Genomic DNA, 25,539 nt, shown 5'->3' on the forward strand with positions numbered 1-25,539 from the left:
ACACAAATATATAAGGAAAATATCTAATATATAGGCCTAGCCTATATCACATAGATGGTAGGTAGGCCTATTGCAAATTTCATCAGCAACCATAAAAATATAATGGTTGGTAGCCTTATAGCCTATGCATTTAATAATTTGTTGCCTTCCTCGGCTGCTTCCTGTTCCACTCTGGCCTCTGCCAGCGCCTTACTTTTCACGTTACCTACATTTAGCTTACAATAACGTGAAGTTGTTATACACTTATACCTAATTTGTAAACGTATTCCTAATTGAAAACTAATAAGCTCAGTGGACACTACATAGGCTATAACATTCTCTAATGCAGATCATGGTCAACAAGAACTAGGGCATATGACGAAGAAGCAACAATTATATGACGGTACTCGTAAAGCTATAGGCCTACTACACTTAGATTAGTAACACATTGTCTCGTACTAACCAAATCTATTGTTACTATTGTAATTTGTAACTATATCAATTCAATGCCCATCTTAGTCGCAAAACCAAGTCCAAAACAGAGTGCGGCTGTTCATCCGCGTGTTGCCACTTCAGCGTAAAATTCAACACTATTACAGGGCCGATACGAATGACAGAGTTTATAATTTTGGTCGAGCAACTTATTTTTAATGGCTTGTATATTGTTGGAAGTATGAATAATTTTTAATTTGAAATCAACTGTGATAGGTTTTATCAAAAATGGTACCTGTAATAGGTCATGAAAACAACCATGAACTGAATGCATTTAGCGGAAAAGCTTGGGCATTCAAGTCGAAATTCTCGGGACATATGCTGGCAGAACTAATGTTGCGATCGCGGATGTAAGGTCTAACCTCGTGGACTGTGAAGATAAACTTCGTTTATTGGGCACTGTTCAACTGTTTTTTTACAATCAATATAATTTCTTGTAAAATAAACAGTAAAAATGAAATCAATCGAAGAAATAAATCACATTAAAAATAAGGAAAATCGCCGTAAACTTTACAAAAAGTATTTACGAATCAAGAGGAGGGTGAGTCAATTTACTACTCATTGTGAACTTGAGGGATTTGGAATTCAATTTTCTGTCATATTAATTTATGTTTTGTTGTTGTCAGTTTTAACTTTGTTTAGTTTATTATTGAAATATTTTGTGATTGCTTGATGTTGATGATAATTCCTAGTCTTTTAGGCCAGATCTAGCCACTACTTACCTACCTAGAGGCTAGGTAGCAGGCCAGCACGAGCCACTGTGCAGAGAGTGAACGAAGATTTAAAGACCTACGGCAACGCATTATTGGCAAAATTTTCGCCTTCAGAAGATCTTGCCGACACATTTAGATTGAAATTCTTGCATTTAATATATTTCTCAGTCTTCAGCCAATTATTTAGAAAAAAAGTAAGGCATAGTGGCAAAGCAGAGAGTTTTTTAGACTCTGTCTCAAGTTCATTTTTGAGTCCTATAAGTAGACTAGTAAAGTATCATGGATACCAGCATTATCATACTTGAGAAATTGGTTAAAATCTTGAGTAAATGAGGAAATTAAAAATGAACTGATTCTAAAAAACTAGAGTATAGACCTGTATTTTGCATGTTTCAATTCAAGTTTAATTTAGCTAGTAAAAAAATGGCATCATTTATAAAAGAAATGTGGTCTAAGTTACCCCATTTTACAGTACCGGTATGTCATTTTGAAGCCAGAAGGTGTTATTAATTAGCAGTCAAGTGGAAAATTGGGCAGATGACATCCTTGAATTAGACAAAAATACCTGTAAGTAAATTTGGCCAATTTAAAACATTTTTTCAACTTTTTATAATTTCTGCAATATTCCTAATTTCTGTAGTATAAATCAATGTAAAAATGATGGTTTAGTTTTACTATAGGAAACTTCTGCCCAATATTCTAAATTTTCCAATTTGGCCCTCTTGGCCAATTGCCATTAAAACATACAAGTTATAAAATACCTAATACCTATTGAACTAGTATAGATTTTTATATTAACAGATACATTTTTAAATGCTAAACTAGAAACAATAAAAATATTAGATGGATAAAGATAGATTAGTGATTAGTAGAAAAAGACTTAGTGGCAAAATTATTTTGACAGCCATAAATTAAAAATTTTGACCATTAATTTGGCTACCTAATGAATTTGGCGTTAAATGTCAAGGATTCAAATTTTTATCCAAAATCAATGTGTAATGTCTATTATCCCAATGCTATATAACTATCCAATTTATTTGTTATCTGAAAAGTTATTTTAAAATTATATATGCCGTTTTTATGCCAATTTAAAGCTATTTTGGGTATTTTTTCTTTTGACTTATTTTTTCATGGACATTTTCATTACCTCTTCTTATCCCAGTTCATTTCAGGCAGGCACATAATATATCTACTTGGCAAGCTGCGACAATTTTTGTAGCCATGGTTTTATGGATTTGCCAGCCGTGATTCCATTTCTTTCAGCCGTGAATTCCATATCTCAGCCATTACAAGCCATTTACAAGCTGGCAGCCACAAACTTTTTACTAAGTCCTGTGCATTTGCTATCCCTAATCTCTAATTTTACCCTACAACAGTCAACACTAACATTTGTCTTCACTTGAGTGGCAACTGATCATGTGATAATGCAGTCTGACTGCTCTGACATGACTGCAACTACGTGATCTATAAAGAATCGTTTTAGGTTGACTTGTTGTTTCGCTTTGCAGGATATTTTGGCAGGATTGTTGAAAAAGTGCAGATTGCGGAAGTTGGAAATATTATGAAATGACATTTGTAGAGTGCAAACTGCAATTTTTTCAATCAAACAAAAATACAAGACATTAGAGCCGCAAGAGTTCAAACCTACTGAAATTACCATATATGATATTAGAGCCGCAATATTTCAGAAAAAATAGGACTTTTCCAGCCCTGATTTCAAGTAACTTGTTCTGAGAAGTAAAATTTTAGTATGTACTGATAGGTTATTTATTTCATTGAATTTTGAATTGATGCTTGTTTCTTGGTTGGTCACTCATGGGCATAGTGGCAAAGAATAAAATTTTTATTGCCTTTCCTCATGTTCATTGTTGAGTCTTATAACTTTATAAGTAGACCAAAAAGTATTGTAAATACCAGCTTTCTCATACCTACTTAAAAAATTGATTAAATTTTTGATTAAATGAGAAAAATAAAAATTTACTGATTCTAAAACTGAGAGATTTTAGAATCAGTTCATTTTTATTTGCCACCATGCTTATGAGGAATATTGTCAAGATTCTATTTTGTCAAGGTTGTTTGTCTTGGTATAATACCAGAATGAACATGAAAGCTGAAAATTGTCTCAATTTTTTATTTCTAATTAGGAATAGTCTTTTAAGACTAAAATTTATATAAAAGGTAAATGATTCAATTTTACAACACTTCTCTTTAACTTCACTTCTTGTCTGTTTGTTTGTCTGTCTGCTACAAATCTTGTAATCAATTTAATACACTTCTACTTATCCTATCGATCTGAAAAATTGCACACTTGTGTAAAATTGGAGACAATGCATGAATCAAATGTCAAAATAAATTATTTTGAAAATAAAAAAAAAGTTTCAATATTTGAAAAAATAATTTTGTCAGCTACAAATCTTATAACTGATATTTGACACACTTTTACCTGTCTAATTGATCTGAAATTTTGCACACTTGTGTGAAGTCAGAGGCAATGCATGAATCAATTAATAGGATAACAAATGTTGAAAAAATGTATATATTAAAAAATTTATACCTATATTAAAAAATTGAAAAATTAATTTTTTTAATATTCAAAAATTAAATGAGAAATTCATTGTACATCTGTAAGATTAGAGACACTGGATTTTTTGGAAGTGTTGTCTTTAAAAAGTAATTTTTAAACGTATATTATTTATACTTCATTCAGACCTAAACACATTGTGGTAATGTGCTGATTGTCCTGTAAGTGATGATAGAACATAATTTAGTATCAAATTATTGATGTTATCACTGTGTAACAGTTCTTAATGCCACCATCAGATAAAATTTGCTTATAAACCTCGATAATAATCATATTAGTTGAATGGTAAATTTTATTATTAATTTCTCATTATTAAATTGTAGAAAAATTGAAAAGATTTTGTGATCTTGAAAGATGTATTTTGAGTGATATATGTATATAGAAAATTGTCTGCTACTATGAAATTTGAAATCAACAAAATTTAAATGTCTCAAAACAAAATTTTTTAAAAGCAAGACTAGATCATTTGGACAATTTTTGGGTTTCATTTTAGCAGCAAGACATCTAGTATCTGTTCATCTGTTTTAGGTGGCATTGGCTTCTTTAAATCATGTTTGGCTGCTTGAAATCACAGATCATGTTTGAAACTGCTTATGGTAGCCACAAATAGACAAAGAGCTTTCATCCACACCAGCAGCTATTTTAAAACTTCACCAATACACTAGAAAGATGATGGACACATGCACAGGGGTTAGACAAAATAAGGGAAATATCTGAGAAATCCACAAAATATATTTCAGTATGGGGTTGGTATGCCTTTTGCGGCAATTACAGCCTCAATTCTCCGAGGTGTTGGTTCATACAAATTGTGAATTATTTTCTAAGGAATATTAACTATACCTTCAGTTAAAACTCCCTCCAGCTCTCTTAAAGACAATGGTGGTGGGAATTGTCTTCTGACTTGCATCTCTAAAATTGACCATAAATGCTTGATAATATTTGGGTCTTGTGATTGTGGTGGCCCAATGAGATGCTCAAATTCATTAGTCTGTTCCTCGTGCCATTTTTTAACAATTCCAGCTGTATGGATTGGGGCATTATCTTGATATATGGCATTCCCCTCCGAGAACAGTGCTTGAAACGTAGAATGAACTGGGTCCTCTAAATCATAAATAGTCATGGTTGTTGATTCTTGGTCTGTTGGAATTCTAAGAAATAGCACCTTCAGACCATCACAGATTCCATGCTGTGTTTCACAGTCTGGAGGAGGCAGTTGGGATTAAATGACTCATTTGGCTGTCTCCACACATAAGAGGTTGGAAATAAGGTAAATGATGATTCTTAAGAGAAAATCACATTTTTTCCCTGCTTGAAAGACTAATTTTGGAGGTTTTTTACACTACTATAAATGCCTTGAAGCAATTGTATTTGAAACCAGAGATTTTTTAAGTGTAGCTATTCCAGAGAATCCAGATCTGTGCAGCTCTTGGCAGACTGTCTTCATTGAAACTGAGTTCTGTAGGTGTTCATTATGGTATGCAAAAATTTTAACAGCCATGCTTTTTGATTGCCCTTCAAAATTTGATTTAGGTAACACTCAGACAACTTTGACCTTTGTCCAAACCTGTGATTTGCAGTGGATGTTTTCCCATCTCTTTCAAGAGCCGTGATCACTTTTGAGACATACCCATAAAAACGTCAAGCATTCGTGAAGTTTCTGTCACAGTAGCACCTGCCATATGGGCACCAACAATTTGGCCTCTTTGATAATCAGAGAGGTTTGCCATTTATAGGTTATGGGTTAGGTTATAGACATAATTTTTACTAAAAATACCTGTGCAAGGGTGAATTATCAATTTGCAGCAACAATAAACAATAAAACACAAAAATATGTCACGTTTTCATTGGTTATGACCTGTTCAAAAATTATATCAAAATGTCAGGTGATCCTTGTATTTTCTTCAACCCTTATAATTTTATCTCTAAATGTTTTCACAAGAAGAGACAAATTTGTTCTATGACACTAGTAGTTTCTGACTCTTCTGAGAGACATATAACTCCGGTCTTAACTACCTATTTATTTCCTAAGCAAAGCTGAAAGAATATACCTATTAGGATTAATTTTTTCCCTTCAAGTACAAACTAATGTGAACTGTAAGCCAAATGTTTGATGCAATTTCTTCCAAAGCAATTAATTTGGGCTTTAAATATTTTGCAGGAAAGGAGAAAAGCCGAATTTTTGAAGAGGAAAGTAGTAGCCGAACAAGGCCCAGATGCTTGGCCAACAAAACCAGTTCGCTCCATCGAGGGCGAGCGTGAAGATGAAGAAACAGCTGTTCACGATGCACAGGAGGAGGAAATTGTGATTGAGGAAGCTATTGACACGTATAAAGAATATTATCAAAAGGTAAGATTTATGAGCTATTGAGAAATTATATACCTACCACTCTACTGAATTGCATTTATATAGGTACCTATATATAGTATAACAATTGGTGTGGTTTATTTGTCACCTGTCTAAGTTCTAGAATGGTAGAAATACAAAAATTAAATTTTAGTACTAAAATAGACTGGAAATAGAATTTTTCTCTGAAACTAGGCAAATACAGTGATTATTCTATGTTCACCTTGATTGCCATCTAAATTATATTTAAGTTGTGCCATTTTTGCCTTTGTTGCCTTACATGGCATCATGAATATGAGTATAATGTTGAATCTGCACCTCTGAAAAGCAGACTTTGTTGAAATTTATAAGGAGCTTGTTAATAATGTGCATAGTGAATGTTCTCTCTACTTTATTTCTATTTAACATAGGTTACCTTTTTTAGTTTTAAGGTACTTTTCTTACAATTCTTCTACATTTTCAATTTATTTTTAATAAATTATTTATCAATTCTTCTCTTATGAATTTCTCATTCATTTGTTTTTAATTTGATTTTAATTGTTACGGTATCAATTTTTTACTAATTTATTTTATGTCTGCCATACAAGCACACATCTTCTACATTTATTACTAAAAAATTTCTATTACATCTGCATAAATATCTTCAAACTATTTTTGCATGTCTCAGAAATGTCTATAAAATTTATTTATAGAGGTGCTTTTTTCATTAGAATTTTATTTTACCCCATTTTCTATACATTGTGAGGTACCAAGGAAACATACATTTGCATAAAACTCTCCACACATTTTCTTTAGGATATCTTTTGCTTTGGTGCCTTTTGACTCAAGCTGCTTTCAATCCAAACACATTTGGCCAACAAATTTTTTATGTGTACTTTGTTTGTGTTAGTAGACTTTATTCATTGTTATGTACTATCGGCTTAGAATCAATTCAGATGGCTTATTGAAATGTTACTGTTTTGTTATATGGCCATGAATTAAAAATTTGAATATTTTTACATGACAGGAAGCAAAGCCCAAAGTGTTGCTTGCTTGCACATCACGCCCTCACTCGCGCACCATCACGTTCTTGAAGGAGTTGAAGCGAGTCATACCAAACAGTTATGTTAAATGGAAAGCGAATGCCAAAATCAAGCAGCTTGGTATTGCTGCCCATCTCCGTGGTTTCACTGATATAATCGTCATCAATGAAGATAATAAGAAGCCAAGTAAGGATGTTCATCACAAACAACCTTGCTTCTGTTAATTTTTTCTCATGAATTAAAATAAATTAATGTGATTTATATCCTCATAATTGGTGGCATTACAGTTATTAATTGATTCTCTGTGTTACAACAGGATGACTAATATGTAGTGCTGTTTTTACCAAACACTCGTATTGTTGTTCAATTTGTCTTCTTAAAGTTAAGTACCTACATTACTCATCTTCAAGTGAATTGATTACTTAATATATAATTTAATTGTTCAACGAGTGTAATCTGAACTTCATTTCAGACTCATTGCTGCTCACACATCTGCCCGAAGGACCTACTGCTTACTTCCGTCTCAGTGGCGTCAAAGTTTGTAAAGAACTCAGGAAAGATCCAAATGATATCATGAAAATGAGGTGATTCCCTTTTATGTTTTTTGTATTTTAGGGCTTTTTTGATGACTCGTGTTTGATTGAAAGAATTTATCGGAACATTTTTAATAAGAATGTTTAGTGTTGGATCATTTGTTAGGCTCCTTCTCTATCGTTCTTCTTATATGCTCCATATTTAAGTAAATTGACTCCACTTTTGTGACTTTTTCGCAACCTAATGCTTTTTTAGTCAGTTTAATAATGCAGCTGTTCTTAAAATTCTCATTAGTTTCTTTTTCTTTTTGAAAAAATATCTGTGCTTAAAATTTACATGGAGGTATATACTGCTCACAATATCTCTGTTTGACAATAAAATGATAATTCATGTTCATAGTTTTTGAAGTAGTTTTATTCTAAGTATATTATCTTAGGTGATCAATAAGCATGGACGCAAATGCTAACTTAGTTTATCAGTAACTGCTACGTATTTTGGTTGAGGGCAATGCAGTGTATTGCTTGCCCAATTGTTGTTTAAATTAATGTCTTTCTACTACATCTCGTAAGAAATTATAAATAAATATAACTCAGTACTCACTGAAGTGAGTGACAGAGAGCGCATTTTCTCGTCCGTCCGTCCTTGAAGTCACGGACGGACGGACGGAAATGACGGGCACAATGGCGCCTTTTTGCCATTAATGAGAAAATGCGCTAAAAATGTGACGTGTTGTTGACAGACCTGAGGTGTTGCTGAACCACTTCACCACACGGCTCGGTCGGCAAGTGTCCCGTATGCTGGGCGCCGTGTTCCATTACTCGCCCAACTTCAAGGGGCGCCGCGTATGTACCTTCCACAACCAGAGGGACTTTATCTTCTTCAGAAACCACTTGTAAGTGCCTACTATGGCTGTTAGTGTAGAACCGAAATGGCTCTCAAGAGTCTGATGAATTACTTTTATTTACTAGGGTCGTTATTTTTAAAATGAAATGGCTTGCAATATTCTCGCAAATGACGACAGCTAGTGGAATGTACGACATGTTTAGAATCGGGATATAATTAGTTTTTTTATTGTTTTCCTCTCTCTAAGAAAAAGGTTTAATTATCTAAAAACCACTGGAATAGTTTCTCTCAACTTTACTAATGTTTTTTCTTATCAGTCAACCACTGAAAAGTGTAATGAAGCTATTTATAATTGATTATAATTCACATTCTAGTGTTTGTTTTAACGCTTGTAATTTGAAAATCAACAAAAGCACTAGGTTAACTTCGATGAATTGGATGACCTGAGTCTATACAATCAAAATTACTTGCAAGTTTGTGACTACATCAGCTAATTACTGACAGTTTTCAAGCTAAACACACCAATTTAAGATAAGAAATCGATCGCTGTGTGGACTTGGGTGCTTATGGGTAGGTACTTAAGCTACCGTACGGCGTACTACGTGTGAGTACGGTAGCTTAAGTACCTGAGGCTGCTATGTGCACTTAAATAATTTTTATTGTACGGCCACTGGACATTTGAAACTTCCGTCCGATATTTTACTTGCAGATACCAGTTCCGCTCCGAAGAGAAAGTTGGCTTGCGGGAGCTGGGCCCGCGTTTCACCCTGAAGCTGATGTGGCTGCAAGAAGGCGTCATGGAGGGAGACTACGAGTGGGTCTACAAACCCAGGGAACAGGAGACCAGCAGGACAAGATTTGTTCTATAGACATCACTAAAATAATCAAATATTTGCGTCTCGAATGTTTTATTTGCCCCATTATTCTCGACATCCTACCCAGAGACTAACATTGTGAGCGATGAATTAATAATTTGACGGAATTTGTACCAGCTGATGTTGAAAATTTGCTTAGCATTCATCTGTTACTTTTCACCAAGTTACATGGTTATTATTTAAGTAGGGTAATCGTAGTCATCACTTGATTTGCCAGCGTTACTTCAGCCAAATATGATTTACTGTTGTCTATGTTAACTCGATGAAATGCATTACAGTTCCTTGCAGAGGGCTTGGGCACGAGCTTCTTCTTGCTTCTTGACAACGTGTTAGTTTTTTCTCACTTTACCTAATGCCTGGCTCTGACGTACCTCCAAGGCACGCGGCGTTGAAAAAACGTTGATTAGGAATTGATTTAACTGAAATAACGTTTAATCAACGTTATTACAACGTCAGATACCCGGCTAATGACGTTGTAGAAACGTTTGTCGGGAGTTGATTCCGTTGGAACATGTTTTAATCAACGTTATTTCACCGTAGAACGCCTGGTGAAGTGGAAGCTCGGTGTGTGCCACAGACGCCAGAAGACTCGTGCTCATGTTAGGGGTCTTGTGCTGACGTCCCCTCAAACCTCGAGTCAGATTTAATCACGGATATAAATGGAAATCGTTAAAATTTTTACGTTACGCTTTTCTTTAATGATAGGGGATGGAATTAATTGGATATTTGTTGAGTAATTAACTGCCACAAACAATTGTTATGCTTTATGCCAAGTTTAAGTCTTCTATGATTAATACATGAAGATATCTCACGTACATTCCGACATACGATTCATTGGCGTATGGGCTTGCCAGTTTGCTACTTGAATTTATTTGGTATACTTATTCAAAGGCCAGGTTGTTCTTAAGTGCTTAATACTACAGTATGCTATTATGCTGCGGTAGGATGGCATCCTGTGATCACATTCTTGCCTGGCAAAAATGAAAAATTGGGAGTTCGTATTCTATTTCGAAATTGAATAATCTTTCATTATTAATTTTCCCTTCGTGGTCGCTATCGGAACCTAATTCTTGGATATGTTTTTTTTTTGTTCAAGGCCCACCTTGTAGTTAGTTTTGATTCATTCTTAACTAGTTGTTTACCTCTAAGTCCATATTCTGAGGTCTTTGTCTCGCTCTGTTCCTCTTATTTGTGTGTCTTAATTTCCAATTCTATTTATATAGTCTTTGAAAAAAATGGAGTACAAAGAGTACAACTGTCCCCACTATCAGCGACACTGCAAGCTTGTTGTGAGTGCCCCAACATATCTTAATTTGTATCTGGAGCAAATTGATTCGAACTTTCTTAACTATATTCTCATTATGGACTTGAAATACTTTCTGTAGAAGTCATCAATGTAGCTTGAAATGACATGTGTTAGTATTTTATATTTTTTGTCATTAAATCCATATAACAGCTACCAATGAGCCATTAACATTCAATTGTGTCGAGTGCCAAATAATGTTGTCAGTGTATCAGCTCTCAAATTTGATCCAAATGAGTAAAAGATCAAAGTAACCTGCAACATTTTTATAAGGTTAGAAACTACATGCAATAATTAGTTAAGACGAACAGTAACTTTCAATAGTTTTAGAGATAGGAATTAATATTCAGTAGTTGGATAAGAGTAGAAGTTACGTGCAGTAATCAGATGAGACAAGAAGTAACTTGTGACAATTTGCAGTGTCCTGAGTGCTCGAGGGCGTACGTGTGTCGCCTGTGTCACGACGACGCTGAGGAGCACAACATCAACAGGTTCGCTGTCACCTCCGTCGTCTGCCTCGCCTGCGACGCCACGCAACCTAAGGCCGCTGAGTGCGCCCACTGCGGCCAGCGCTTTGGCAAGGTGCCGGCAACTGGTGTTCCTGTCAATCATTAATTGCTGGACGAGAATGTTATACTTTAATACTTGCTGGACGATAATATTGTACATCAATACTTGCTGGTCGAGAATATTATATTTCAAAAATTCATGACCAAAAATATTGCACATCAGTACTTATTAGATAATAATAATGTACAGCAGTGCTTACGGGCCAAAATTGTATTAATATTGCACACCACTTTTCTCAATACTTGCTGGCCAATGTGGTCAGGAGAAGATGTTCTCCGATACAGTTGTAGTTTTGTTGCAGTACAATATTGATAATTATTGCAATTAAAACGATCAACAATGTTTTGTCTGCTAATTACCAGTCTACTGTGGTTATAGTTCATGGTAGGTATCTTGATTGGTCCAGAAATATGTTCAGTTTATAGTTATACGATCAGTGTAGTTGTAGGTTAGTTAAATTCTATATTTTCTTGCTGCTCTAGATATGTTGCATCACTTGCAGCGTAATTTTGATATTTTGTTAATGCTCTAGATGCATCGCATACAACAAAAAGTTAACATAATTATGTTTGTGGTGGCAGTATTCGTGCCTGGTGTGCGCGCTCTACGATGACCGCGATCTGGGCCAGTTCCACTGCGACGGCTGCCGCTTGTGTCGTGTTGGAGGTCGTGAGAAATACACGCACTGTGACACCTGCTGCAGCTGCTTACCCAACCACCTCGCTAACAAACACCAGGTAACTAAAACCCTTACTCATTACCTTGACACTTTAGTGGTAGTGCTGAAAACTGGCCAGATTGGTGGTATGTATACAGGCTTATGTCATTTATAGATTGAGATAAAAAAGCATCTCGGCTTCAATCATTGTTTATTTGGGTAAAAAATCCTATCAGGCAAGTTTCTCTTCTAAAATATAATCAACAAGACCGAATTACAACCTCCGTCCTCGGTGGAGTACATATGTAATCCGCTCTAGGCTTAACCTAAGACGCTGCAATTGCTTAAAAATATTCGGTGTAACAAGGTTGGTATTACAGATATTTCTAGTTGTTTTAATTGCAAAACTTGTATTCTTAGATATGACCAGGCTCTTAGTCAACTTGTAGCGTCCTTTGAAACTTGAGTTGATTAAGCTTTATGAGAAGTGTATTGACCAGAAAGAAACGTGAAGTACTTTTGCTTTACTAATGTGCCTTAAAATGTATTGTATTGGGCTTATCAGAATCCCATTAACATGAGGCAAGCTTCATTTATAGTTTTCTACCGTATTCAACACAGTACATTAAATGCCATTTATTCGAGTTAATTGCAGTGTTTGCCCGGTGCCAGTGAGAGACCAGTTTTCCACTGCACTTAACACTGCATTAGATGCCATTTATTTGTGTTCATTGCAGTGTTTGCCGGGCACCAGTGAGAGGCCAGTTTTCCACTGCACTTAACACTACATTAGATGCCATTTATTTGTGTTCATTGCAGTGTTTGCCGGGCACCAGTGAGAGACCAGTTTTCCACTGCACTTAACACTGCATTAGATGCCATTTATTTGTGTTCATTGCAGTGCTTGCCCGGCGCCAGTGAGCGGCCAGTTTTCCACTGCACGCAACACAGTACAGTAGATGCCATTTATTCGTGTTCATTGCAGTGTCTGCCGGGCGCCAGTGAGCGGCAGTGCCCCGTGTGTCTGGAGGACATCCACAGCGCCAGAGACACGGCGCACGTGCCGTCCTGCCACCACTTCCTACACTCGTCCTGCTACGAGCAGCTCATCAGGCAGAATATTTCCTCCTGCCCCGTCTGTGGCAAGTCCATGTTCGAGATGACCAGAGTACGTAACATTAACCTTATTCTAATGATAATATACGCACGTAATATTAATTTAATCTTAACCAATGTTAAGGTTAAATCTTAATGTTTTATTCAAGTACCGGTAATGCAAATTGCAACTCTAGATGACCTGAGTACGTCATTTAATCTCTAGACCTCTACTATTGTTCCTGAAAATTTAAATGTAATCTTCTTTTATTGTTCATTGAAATCATGACGTTTCTTGCTATAAGCGGCATTGTCGAAATTACGAGAGCATGTTATTTTTACTTGATTTATCTTCATTTGATGTTCATTGCAATCGAGATGTTTCCTGCTATGCAAGATGCCTGACTATTTTGTTGCCGTAAATGCCTGGATACGATGTCGTGCGAACATATTGGCCCAGCTTATAACCATGTTGAGTATTTCGCCAGAGTGTGCTTTGTAAATATGTTAGAGATTGAAGGGAAACGTCATGTAGTGCCAACATTATGGGGTGCCAACCAAAAGAAAGTTTGGATTTTTGTTGGTCTCGTGGTCGAGATTTTTTTTCAATTGCATAGGCCGCGAGGCAGAGGGCATTAACCAAAAATTGTAATAAACTGACTCCATTTACTGGTTACAAGATGAATGTTGAGTTTTTGCAAATGAGACTGCCCTGAAGCAGGAACTGCTTTTGCTCCTCTTGGTTAGTCAACTCGGAGTTGAAGTTTGTTATCGAAGTAATACCACGTTCAGCAGCGTCGTTGACAATTTTCAGCGTCTGCACGTCCTGACAACTTATGCAGTACTGTTCAAGGATTTTACATGTGTCAGGCTCCTGCTGTATGAAGTTAGTTTCAATTTGCATTGCCTCAAAAAGCTTGTGTGTGTGTTAGTTGAGACGAAGTTTTACAGAGTCAACTCAGATCAAGTTCGGTCATCCAGAGATTCAACTCTAGGTGTAGGAAGGTTTTCACCGGATTTCGACAAGGTTGTACCATTTTGCGCTTTTCTGGATCAGTAACTTCTGAATCAAAGGAAGCAAATAGCACAAGAGTTTCAGTCAAGTACCATAAGTGGCGCATGAATGTCTTGTGGCTGCATTGAAAATTGACTTATTAACTGTTCCATGAGCAACAAGATCTTTGAGTTAATGCAGATCTTTTCGTGGAAAAATTGCTGCAAACGTACATGTGTATAATGCTTGAAGATACAGTTTCACAGTAAATCCATTGAACTGTAGAAGCCTTTTGAATTTAGACTGTGCAAGATGAAACTGGAATCGAAACGGTAAATTTTCAAGCTGTATTATCATTCATGCCATCCAGCGTGCTCTGTGATAGACACCCGGTGAATTAATGTGAAAATCATTTAGCTCGTTACCGAGATATTTCAGAGGCAACTGCAATAATTCTTTGAAGTCATCTCTTAGCTGCATTATCTGAAACTGGTTTTGACAGAACACAATAATAGATTCAGTTTCTGGTTTCAGGATGGCTGAAACTGTTTTATCATTAGCACTACTTCCTGGTTTTGTTTTGTCTATTTGGCTCCATGCTTGTGAGGAGTGTTCATATAACTTGATACTTGGATCACTGGAACATCACATTAACAGATTAAAAACAGTAGCTATAATCAATTCGAGAACATGTTGCCTGCCTGCTAAACTAATAAGTGGGTGCTGAAGCTTCTGAAGCAGTAAGTTCTGTTGGAGCATGTTGCACATGCTCCAACTTTTGTGCCTGTGCTGCTGGCAGTGGTATCAAAACACTCCTGACTTACGCTCATCTTCACATTTCTTCTTTTTCCTGCGATTGGTCTCTACCATGTCGTCTTTTTTCCATACCATGAAGCACCATATCAATTCCACTTAACTTCAACGCCTTCCTTTCTCTCTGTGCAAGCAAGAAATTTCGGTCTTTTGGAATCTTGATTAAATTTCATGCATCTTCATGCGCAACATCAAAGAGATCACTAACCACAGAAGTCAAGCGGCAGATTCGAGCATTTATTGAATCTGACCATCTGGTGGCTCCGTAAGAAAGAGTGAGGCGGGAGTCGGGAAACGGAAATCAAGAGCTCGGAAGGCGAGTGGCCAGCAGGCTGGCCGATGGTGACATAAGGGGGGCTGTGACAATTCTTACTTTTTCTCAAAAATTGATTAATTTTTGAGCAGTGTGGCAGCATTTTCTTGAATAGTTCTCTTGTCTAGTGTGTGTAGGTAAAAAATCTGCTCAGAACCTGCCAATTTGATGTTAGTTTGGACCCTGAGATACTTTCAGACGTGCCTCCCATTAGCCAACTGCCACGAGTGTGTGTGATAGCACTGGTAGATGAAATTGAGTTCGGCATTATGCAGCTATCTTTAGTCACCTGTGTGAAACAAAAACGGGATCAGTTAATATATGTTCATAATTACTGACGCAAAGGCATCTATGGTCACTAATTTTTCTCGAAGTCAGTTGCTAATATAATGGTATTCTACAATATGTCTCACTGATATACTGTATCCTACGTGAAACAAGTAATCCTTACGCTATTGTTTCATTTGTTCCTGTAGTACGAATTACGAGCAATTACATTGTAACCTCTCCAGCAGTCTTGTGGAGGTCTTTACTGCACGACATGACGATATAATTTCTGGTCAAACAAATAGTTTAATAGAAAATAAACTTTAACAAAGCATTGCCAGCAAAGAATATGCAATTCAACTGTTAATTTCCTGTTGCGAAGAAGAAATTTACACTCATGCTTCTTGCACGTAAAAATCAAATATTGTCAGAAAATATCAACTGGGCATAGACAGAAAAATAAAGTTCTTGTGCAACTAGTAAATATTGAAGTATTCAATTTTTTCGGCTTTATTTTAAGGTCAAAGGAACACTTTTAGGGGGCGAGAGTACGGAAAAGTTGAATTTTATTTGTTACCATTAATTTGGTTGGCACTCTAACCCACAAGTAACCCACAAGTTGAAATATGGCAGGCATGTCAAATAGCCTATCAATTTTGTTATATTTTCGAAACCTGCATAAAATCTCAACATGTTGTTTCTCTTATCCATTAATGTCCCTTGAGCATTAATGCTCATGTTCTTTCATCATTGCTGATTTTATTACTGAAACATAACAGCTCATATGTTTTATTTGTTACCGCCTGCGACGATGCTGAAAAATTTCAATATTCACTGGTTGCACAAGAACTTTATTTTTCTGTCTATACCCAGTTGATATTTTTTTGACAATGTATGATTTTTATGTCGAATGATGCAAAAATATGTTTTATTTGTTATCATTGTCAGCAATGGGAGGAGCTGGACCAGATCATCAGAGAGACGCCCATGCCGCCATCGTATCGCGGCGTGTGCTGTCAGGTCAACTGCAGGGACTGCAACAAGGTGACCAGGGCCTATACTTTCAAAAAAAGTTAAGAGATCGTAAGTTCATCAGCCAATCATTGACGTCCTTTCATGCAAAATCCACCAAAGACAAGAAAATAGAGCGTAAGTACTTACGTTCACTTAGCGAGTTTTGAAAGTATGGCCCCAGGGCTGCGATCTATCCTGATCCAGTAACAGATACCTATCATTTAAATTATAAATACCTATATGTGCGATAAGGTGAATCAAAAATACTTTGAACAGAACCCCATATGAACTATGACTGCCATTCATAACGAGGGGCTAAATCTTGTGAAAAACTGGTCATTTGGGATCATTGAAAGTATTCTTAACAAGTAGCGCTTGAATGTTTGTTTTAGTTTATTAATTTCGAATGTATACTTATTAAGAAATTGATGTAACTTGATATGTATTTACCAATTATTTCTCCAATTACTAATCGTGTATCTGTCTTTGTCTGACCTGAGTGAATAAGTACTAAGTTGTCCACTAATGAAAGTCGTAATTGCAGGAAAGCATTGTGATATTCCATGTTGACGGTTTGAAGTGCAAACTTTGCGGCTCTTACAACACTTCCAGGTCCGGTGGAAGCTTTCTGCGCAGGAAGAAAAGTTAGTTTACGTCCTCAGTACTTCAAATTATTGTTTAGCCTCTGGTTTTTTCTTTACCAATTAAAGTAGCTTTTATTTTAATTTTATCTTTGCAGTTTTTTCTAGATTCTATGTCTACCTATTAATGAGGGTATTTATCACTTTTTATTCTCAAATGACTTATTTTTTTTACTTTATTTGAGTTATGGACCATTTTTATTTGATAATATTTTGTTGATGCTTGAACCTTGTGATGCTGATCATTTTGCGGTGGTGTGTAATAGATAGAGGGCTGCTCTTCATGACTACTTGTAACTGAATAAAGATGCCTTTTATGACAGCAGACTACCGCTTGGCGCTTGTGATGGCGTAATCACAGCCTGAAACTTCTGTATTGCATCCGATAACTTGGTTATACTTGCTAATGTATGATGTTTATTCCAGTATCGCGTGACACCGATGCGAACATCGGCTCCCTAGTAGTGCAGTGTCAGAGCACCGACGTCGGTGGCAGCAATCAACGTACTGACGTTGTTTCTTCTAGCTTACCTGCTGCAGAGTCCATGGACGCTGCTGCATCAACATTTAGTGATTCCGTTACAGGACTCGAGAGTTCAAACTCGTCAAATGTGGCTCATCTCACTCCAAATGCCACCTCGGTGTCGTCCAGCGTGGCTGTCGTGACACCCGAAGCAGACTTGACGATTGCAACGTCAGTGGTGCCCCAAGAGACTACTGCTTCCAAAAGAGGAACTCCGGGAGCAGTAACGGCTAGTGAAGAACTGCACCTATTCGAGCCCGTGTCACTGGAAGAGCTTGAGAACGACGATACAACCGATCACGCAGAAGGAGGCCTCGCCGCCATACTGCAAGGTCTTGTGCACGGCTTGCACGACATCATGGGTGTCGAGGACGTTGATGACGACGATTTTAGTAGCTTTTTATCTGGCGATAGCACTCCGCCCGTAGTCTTATCTGTTCAAATCAACGGCCAGGAAGCTGAGCTTGATGAAGCAGAAGCCAGCGATTGGGTCACAGATGAAGACGATGATTTTGATACTGGCGATAATGGTGAGTTAGAGTGACAGAGCTAGTCTTCAATAATGCGATTGGATTTTCGACATGAAAATTACTCTTCATGGCGAGTAACTTCAGAGGCCGCTATCCTAAAAATGGGGACTGAATCAGAAGAACTGCAGAGTGAACATTTTGCATCAATCAAGTATCCGTAATTGTGGCCGTGTTAGTTTCGTAGTGCTTATCTTAGAAAGTTGCGTAGTGTGCTCATCTTGTCATACTAGTTTCGTAATGCTCATATCGGAAATAGGTGTTGAGATTAGGAAAAATAACTCAATTACTTGCGTTATTTTTTTTTTTTTTTGCAAAGGAACCACAAAAGTGTAGTTATTGTACTAGTAAGCAAATTATATCAGCTGAGTGTAACTTTATGATGTAAAGTAATCAAAAGTTGTGATGCCTTTATTAGTTATTCAACTAAACGGCAATGCGTTGATACCTTTAACCTTCGGTTTACTCACCATGATATTTGCGGAAATCAATATCTCGGTGCGAAATCATGTTTCCTTTTGACGATTCCTTTTCATGACTGTTGCTCATTTCTTCTTCTTTGTTGCAATTGTTAGTGACGATGAATGTTACTTGTCGATGTTATCCATATTTCATTAAAGTGACATTTCACCCTTTGTCTGTTAGTCCTCGTCTATATATTGTTTTTGTTTAAATTTTGTTATTTTCATGTGATATTATTTGTATCCGTTATCCCCTGATTGCAAAAAGTTCCTCCAACGTATCCCAGGAACAGCTCACCTTTCGAGCTAAGTGTCCTGAACTATTTCAACAATGAATCTTTCGTTAGTTCCGACTCAATTAAAGGCTGGATATTAGCTACATTCAGCGGTGTGAGAGTGCCAGCCTGTTTATGGCACGCCTTGAGATGCATGGGAAGTTATTTCTATATCAAATCTTCTATTAAAAAAGTTCGTTTAGATTTCCGTAATCTAGTTCTTTCCTTAATGAAGAGCAACCGAAAACAAAATTAGAAAAAGATAATGTATTGTGTACATATTTCAGAGAGCAACTAATATATGTTAGAATATACCGGTATGCGACGGATTTATTCAACATGACGAATACGCCTGTATACGTATCTTTGGTGCTGGAAGTAATATTGTACTTGCTATTGACACAATAAGTCGCGGATGCTAGAGCTCTACAAATTGTCTTCTATTGAATTAAGACTGCCTGCTTCTCGTCCGCAATTTCATTCAGGAAAACGTCTTCCATGAGTTTCGTCATTCTCTTGCTGTGTCTTTCAGCTTTCGTATTTTTTTTTTATTGCCGACTAAAATTCTTCTTAAGGTCTTCGCCAGTTTCCCTAAATCGTGCCAATGCTTTATTTTCTTAGCGCGCTATCACATTATGTTCTTTATTTTCTTCTACCTATCTCAGAAGCGCAGGTAAATTTCGCGCATACTATTACTATTATTCTACTACATTCTACTTATTCGCCCAGTGCCTTCCGCCAACGAGTGTAGATGGAGCAGCTGAGTTGTGAATGCTCGCTGACATCGCAGTCTCCGAATACGAAGTATTCTGAGGAGTACGATCTTTGTTTGATGAGCGCTGCTTTCATATTAAATGTTGTGAATAAGGCAAGGGATTAGTGTTATTTTATTAGATACGGCAACTTTACGTCAACATCTATAGTGTACGTACATTAGTAGGCTTATCTTTGTGTTTGTTCCGTTTGCGAAATAACCGAGCAGGTGTTACTTGGGAAAGTAAATATTTTGCTCTAGATTAGATTTATTGTAAATGCTCCGTTATTTTCACTGTGATGTGTGTATAACATTAGATTTACTCTAAGTTGATATAGCCATTATGCCTCAAGTGATCAGTTTCGGAAAAGATAATCTACAGGCTTTGGCGTCATGTCGGAAAGCTGGTAAAGGCTTAAATATTAGCGATTCAAGTTGTGTAGGTAGCATAAGAAGCGCTCAACGTTAGCACGCTATTATTTTGCTTACTGGTTGTACAAATATCTCGTTTTATGTCTGGTTCATGGTTGTTGGGAAAATGGCTCCATCTATATGATCGCCAATAATTACTCTCTGTACAAGCTCGCCTAAATTTTCTATTTCGGGGATCTAATCATAGTATCTGCTTGGCAGAACTCATGCTGGTTTCAACTTGAGTGTTACTATATTAATTTGGTTTGGAGGAACTAATCTATATTTGTAATTGGAGTAGTTAATTTTCATAACAACTCGGCCAGATTAATCCTTTTCTTTCCGCTAATAACTTGGGTTTGTCTGAATCTCGAGGGGCTTTTCTATGACTGGGAATTACGCAAGAGAAATTCTTGCCTCATTTAATGGAGTTTGTTTTTGTTAGGGAAACGTTGTTCTATGTTGATTGTTACTATGAAAATTCTGCCAAACATTGTTCCTGGAGCGTCTGTATTGCTTAGCAGGCGGACTCGTACGCGTGATATGTCTTTGTGTTGGGTTGGAGGAAGACTATCGTAATTTTACCAGTAAATTACAGTCTTAAAATGTTGCCCGAGAAGATTTTAAACAATCGATAGATTTATTTACATGTTTTGTTTGCAGATCTGGCCTCTGTGGTCACGTATTACTTGTCTTCACGCACGCTTCTGGAATTTTGGTTTCAGTGTGACACAGATGCGTTTGATTCAACCGATTTTACCTTTGTTAAGCGCGATGATAGGTCAGTCCAATAAAGTATATATTTTTTTACCGAGTTCATTTTTGAGTTCAGCTTTTGAGATCAATCCTACTTCTGGTAATGAAGGGAATTCTCTGGTTATAGTTATGTTCAGGCCGTGTGACAATTTTGAAAGCCAAGCGTGGCAGCTGTAAGGGAATTGTTAATGTACTGATGATGAACTTAATGTTACTTGTACAAAGAGATTGTTCAGTTATTATTTATGAAATTGTTATCGTCGTTGCATCAATAAGGCCGTCGAGTGTTAGTTTGAACTCTACCAGTGATCATTTGGTTTTTTGTTGTAATGACGTTGCTACAAGTGTCGGAAAATTTACCGGTCGGAAAAAATTTTAGATGGGAACAAAACCTACAAAATAGAGCACATCATGAATTGCATTCAGCGGCAAGGATGAACGAAACAGGTTCCAATATTGCTTTTTATTATTCCGTTACAAATTTTTATCTACAAGTGGTATGATGTGGTATGTTGGTTAATGATGGAAAAAGGTAGAAGAATCGAGCTTCAAGTTCGCCGGATCGGCGATAGTCTTCCAACTTTTTATCTGCAGCCTAGAGATCGAAGTACGGCAAGTTTCATCGAGAGAGAAAAAAAATGATTTAGCTACATGATAGTGGCAGTGTGGCATACTCTTTATTTCGATGAACATCAAACTGCAGCCTACCAGAAACATCTCTTTAGATGGCAATCGCCATGTGAAAATTTGACGTTGGAAACACGTGACGGTTTCTTCAAAAATGCAGATTCGAACACAGAACTAGTTTGCGGAACAAAATTGCAATGTGCGTAAAAGGGAATGTTTATCCAACCACAATGTGATTAAAATTGTAGAGCGATTTGTAAATGACAACTTACGGACATAGTGGTATTTCCGGCAGGTTTTCAAATTCAGGATTTTTCCGACGTTTTTTCCCGTGAAGAAAAAAATACTGCGAAAAGCGATTGACAAAAAAATCGATTAATTTACTGACGAACTCGTTCAGAAATTGAATAATATCCCAAGAATTAAAATGACAGCCAGAATAGAAGTATCCAATTTCCGCTGTTCACCAGACAACAATTTTTTCTACACGTAACATTGTTTAGCAGATAAAATGTTGCATGAAGATGTTGTCTCAATGAATTTAATATTTCGTCATTTCCTGCAGATGCAGTTTGAGTAATTTGAAAGATACGTCGATATCCAACGCATAACAGAAAAATACTACGGCATCCAATGCATTAACAACGAATTAATAACGTGTGCGGAACACGAATTTTGAACTTAACTTCACTGATGACGCTACTGGGACTTCGTTTTAAATTTTGGAGGTCACATGACCAGAGATCTTCGTGATCACCTGAGCGTGTAACCAGGGATCATTGTGATGGCCTGAGCGTGTTGCCAGTCTTGTAACCGCGTGCTGAGAAAATTTACGTACTTTACGCACTACGGAATGACGATTGCTGTTAACGATCGTAGTTTAAAATAGTAATATTATTGCTTCGTGGAACGCCTCGGAAATATTACAAGGACAATCTACTCTCGAACGACAAACGGGCAAGATAGATGGGAACGAGCTTCATGAGCACAAACCAGGACCTAGGAACTTCAATAACAACAATAATGATGATGCATGTCACTCTTATTTGTATCCTGTGACAGAATTATAACAAATAACTAGCACACAAGCTCTCCCTACATAAAAGCTCTCTATTAAGTGGAGCAAATGCAACACTCCCCAGGTATTAAAGAGACGCTGTGTTAGGCAAGAGGGAAGTTAGGATGACGTTCATTTGCACGGCAGTCCTAACAAAAGCAACTCGCATCTGAGTCATGATATGCATAATTTCATAAAGTTTATCGTACTTGCGAAACCTACAGCGTTTATGTCTGATAAGCGATTCTCTAACACTGCAACAGAGACGAATGCATCACAATAGCGCCTGCCCATAAAGAAGTTGAACGAGGAATTTTACTCTAGTCCGCCGCATCGTTACAATTGAGAATTGAATCCCTGACCAATGACGCTCACTAACTTGGTGGTTAAACCTCATAATTCAATATGACTGTACGGCAGTCCCAAAGACTTGATGTTGTTGGAACATGGGTCGTTAAAGAGCTAACTTTTAGCTATGCTTGATATCGTGCACGATAGATAATTTACGACCTATTATTTTATTTCAATAAAAGTCTTAGCATTCTTTTAATGACTGTTGCTTGCAGGCGTCTCGGCGGCAACAAACTCATCTTCACTCATGTCTTGTTATATTTTTCCGCCATTACACAAATTAATATCGAGATCTAGAGCGTACGGAAATCGATTGAGAAAAACATTTTGTGGAGTTAAGGGCATAAGACACTAAGCAAGAGCCCTGAGATAGAAGTCTAGCCTCTTAGCTGAAATTTATCAACTTGAAAGTATCACTCCACGCTTACCAGAATGCCGCTCCTTTCAAATCTTAGCGTTCGCAAGAAATGAAGGTTCGATGAAAATATTCTTAGACTCTTCGATATAAATAACAATAATCTAACTCGCCTAAGATTGCTATAGTGAATAATGAAGTAAAGCTATCGTCCTAAATAACAACGTGGGAGAGATCTAGCAAACAGGCAAATAAGATAAAGAGAAAGCTTCTTATTTTAGATAGTCAGCTTGAGACTGAACATTTGATCGTTGATAAACTTGGGCGCTTTTCACCATGCAAATTTCAGAAGCTCTGTATTTACAGCACGCAAAGTAACGAGCGTCCTCATCACGAAGTCAATGCTAAAGATTCAAATATATTCTTTGTCAATGAATAGTAATTCGAAAAATGAGATAGTACGCCCCTTTAGATTTTACTTTGATCTTATAACCGCTATTTCTGTAAACCTCCCGTGCTTTACGCTAAGTGTACTGTAATTAGTACTAATGCTTATACAAATTAGCAGAAATTTCGGATGGTAAATCGAATACGAAGATGAAAAAAGTGAGAACAATATTTTGTTAAAAATAATCTTGGACAAAAAGCTTCAGAAAATATTTCGAAATTTTTCCGAGACAATGGAATACATCACATTACATAACAAAGTTTCCTTCGCCTTCCAAAACACAACGACCCATCCCTCAGCGCTAGGAAAGATAGGGGAGGATCTAATTTACGAATGGTTGTGACAAGTAAAGTTATCGAACACATGAGTAAGTATCATCAGTAGAAGAAACCCTGAAAGAAATAAACATTTTATTGAAATTATCTCATTTTATAAGGAAATGCGGCAAAGCAAAGTCAAGCCAAGTTCAAGTGAGTGAAATTTGTCCTTGTATAATATTCAGTCCGTGCATGTAGTGTGAATTCTTGGCAAAGTTTATATATATAAAAACAGGAAAATAGTTCAGCATATCTTTGAAAAACTGACTGGAGAACTAGAGAAGTATAATTAATTCCTCAACTTGAATTATATTACGAGTTTGGCTTCGAAACGAAAAACAAAAGTATTCTTATTGTCAGCCGACACAGCTGATATATGGACGTACATGTTAAAAATGAACAAAGAAAATATTCTACGACATTGTAATTGGCAGTCTAAGATAGGCACGATATAGTAGAGGATAGTATGGCAGTCAAGCTTCCCATGTCACACATGGCACAGAGAATAGCAGACTTCAAATAAAATCATGTTAAACTAAATCATTTGATATATTTTGGTAAGGTGCAACATGAGTGACGAAAACCAATAATTTTTCAACGAAATTCGTTTGGCATCTCAGGAGCTTCAGTGAACTTAGAAGCAGAAAAATAACCACATGATAGTAGAAATTCATAGTGTCAATTATTATTTAATTCTAATAACAAGACGACATGTCTAGCATCAACAAATCCAACTCTTAAATTTGGCGCTCAACGTATTATATCCAAGCCGAATTATGCAAGAAACATATAAGAAACTGGAACGAAAGAATCACAAAGGTAACGAAAAGAAACGGATAAATAAAAATAAATACACAATACACCAGTATTCGCTTTAGAGGCACTGCCGATATACAATAATTATTCACGGGTTAGATTAATTTCTGGTAAATCAGTGAGAATGATGTAATATATTGATTTACACGTAGAACAAAACTTGTTTTGATGGTTTGCAAACGATGCGCAACGGCGTATCAGGAGTGCTATGCGTTCTAATTGGCTCTACATCAATATAGTACAGGTTTAAGCTTTCCCAGTACAATTTAATATGTTAAAAATTTTAATATTCATTATTATTATAACAAATAATTGATTAAGGAGATTAAAAACGCGCCAGAGCGGTGATACATTTCCTGTTCTTTCTCTGATTTCATCCTGAATTTCCTTTACTTCTCTTATAGGTTTGATATAAATGATCGGAAAAAGTAAAGACAATCGAGGCCTTAGTATTTCAAGTGTTTGGCAGTACAAAGGTTAGAGGATTTCGCAAACGCACAATTCTCACGGAGAATCATAGGTTTGTGCGAATTTCTTTCGCTCAATTGTGCATTTTGGCACATTTTTGTGCATGATATAGTGAAAAGGTGTCGATGTGAAAGAGAACATGACCGTCCTGAGGCATGTCTTAATGTTAAACAGAAGGCACACCACTCGTAAGCAGGGGCCTAAGCACATTCAACGAAAGCTCTAGGTGTTCTTATTATAACGTAGGCTCTACGTGCAACACGCGTTTAACTCACTACATGTGGGGAACGAAGGCTCTAAGTGCACGCAGGCAAGTACTCGTACTTTCTTCATATGCAAGGG

General features: G+C 36.7%; 2 protein-coding genes across 2 annotated transcripts; both read left to right on the plus strand.

Annotated features, from left to right (window-relative positions):
* Window positions 1–781: 781 nt before the first annotated feature.
* On the plus strand, window positions 782–9,407 carry LOC108680227 (ribosome production factor 1). Its single transcript, XM_018169013.2, has 6 exons — window positions 782–1,012; window positions 5,924–6,112; window positions 7,116–7,317; window positions 7,604–7,715; window positions 8,405–8,557; window positions 9,218–9,407. Exons 1-6 carry the CDS (start codon window positions 926–928, stop codon window positions 9,375–9,377), a joined length of 903 nt encoding a protein of 300 aa, XP_018024502.1. The 5' UTR covers window positions 782–925; the 3' UTR covers window positions 9,378–9,407.
* A 1,066-nt stretch (window positions 9,408–10,473) lies between these two features.
* Window positions 10,474–20,821, plus strand: LOC108680233 (RING finger and CHY zinc finger domain-containing protein 1-like). Its single transcript, XM_018169017.2, has 7 exons — window positions 10,474–10,672; window positions 11,107–11,268; window positions 11,838–11,993; window positions 12,900–13,082; window positions 16,345–16,440; window positions 16,955–17,054; window positions 17,478–20,821. Exons 1-7 carry the CDS (start codon window positions 10,619–10,621, stop codon window positions 18,116–18,118), a joined length of 1,392 nt encoding a protein of 463 aa, XP_018024506.1. The 5' UTR covers window positions 10,474–10,618; the 3' UTR covers window positions 18,119–20,821.
* The last annotated feature ends 4,718 nt before the right edge of the window (window positions 20,822–25,539 follow it).

The sequence above is a fragment of the Hyalella azteca genome, unplaced genomic scaffold (genome assembly GCF_000764305.2).
Source record: "Hyalella azteca isolate HAZT.00-mixed unplaced genomic scaffold, Hazt_2.0.2 contig6926, whole genome shotgun sequence".
Lineage (NCBI taxonomy): Eukaryota > Metazoa > Arthropoda > Malacostraca > Amphipoda > Hyalellidae > Hyalella > Hyalella azteca.

Coding starts and splice junctions, on each gene's coding strand:
- LOC108680227 (XM_018169013.2), top strand. CDS start 926: ATGAAATCAATCGAAGAAATAAATCACATTAAAAATAAGGAAAATCGC. Junction 1,013..5,923: donor ATTTACGAATCAAGAGGAGG/GTGAGTCAATTT, acceptor AATATTTTGCAG/GAAAGGAGAAAAGCCGAATT. Junction 8,558..9,217: donor ATCTTCTTCAGAAACCACTT/GTAAGTGCCTAC, acceptor TTTTACTTGCAG/ATACCAGTTCCGCTCCGAAG.
- LOC108680233 (XM_018169017.2), top strand. CDS start 10,619: ATGGAGTACAAAGAGTACAACTGTCCCCACTATCAGCGACACTGCAAG. Junction 16,441..16,954: donor ACTGCAGGGACTGCAACAAG/GTGACCAGGGCC, acceptor TCGTAATTGCAG/GAAAGCATTGTGATATTCCA. Junction 17,055..17,477: donor CTTTCTGCGCAGGAAGAAAA/GTTAGTTTACGT, acceptor TGTTTATTCCAG/TATCGCGTGACACCGATGCG.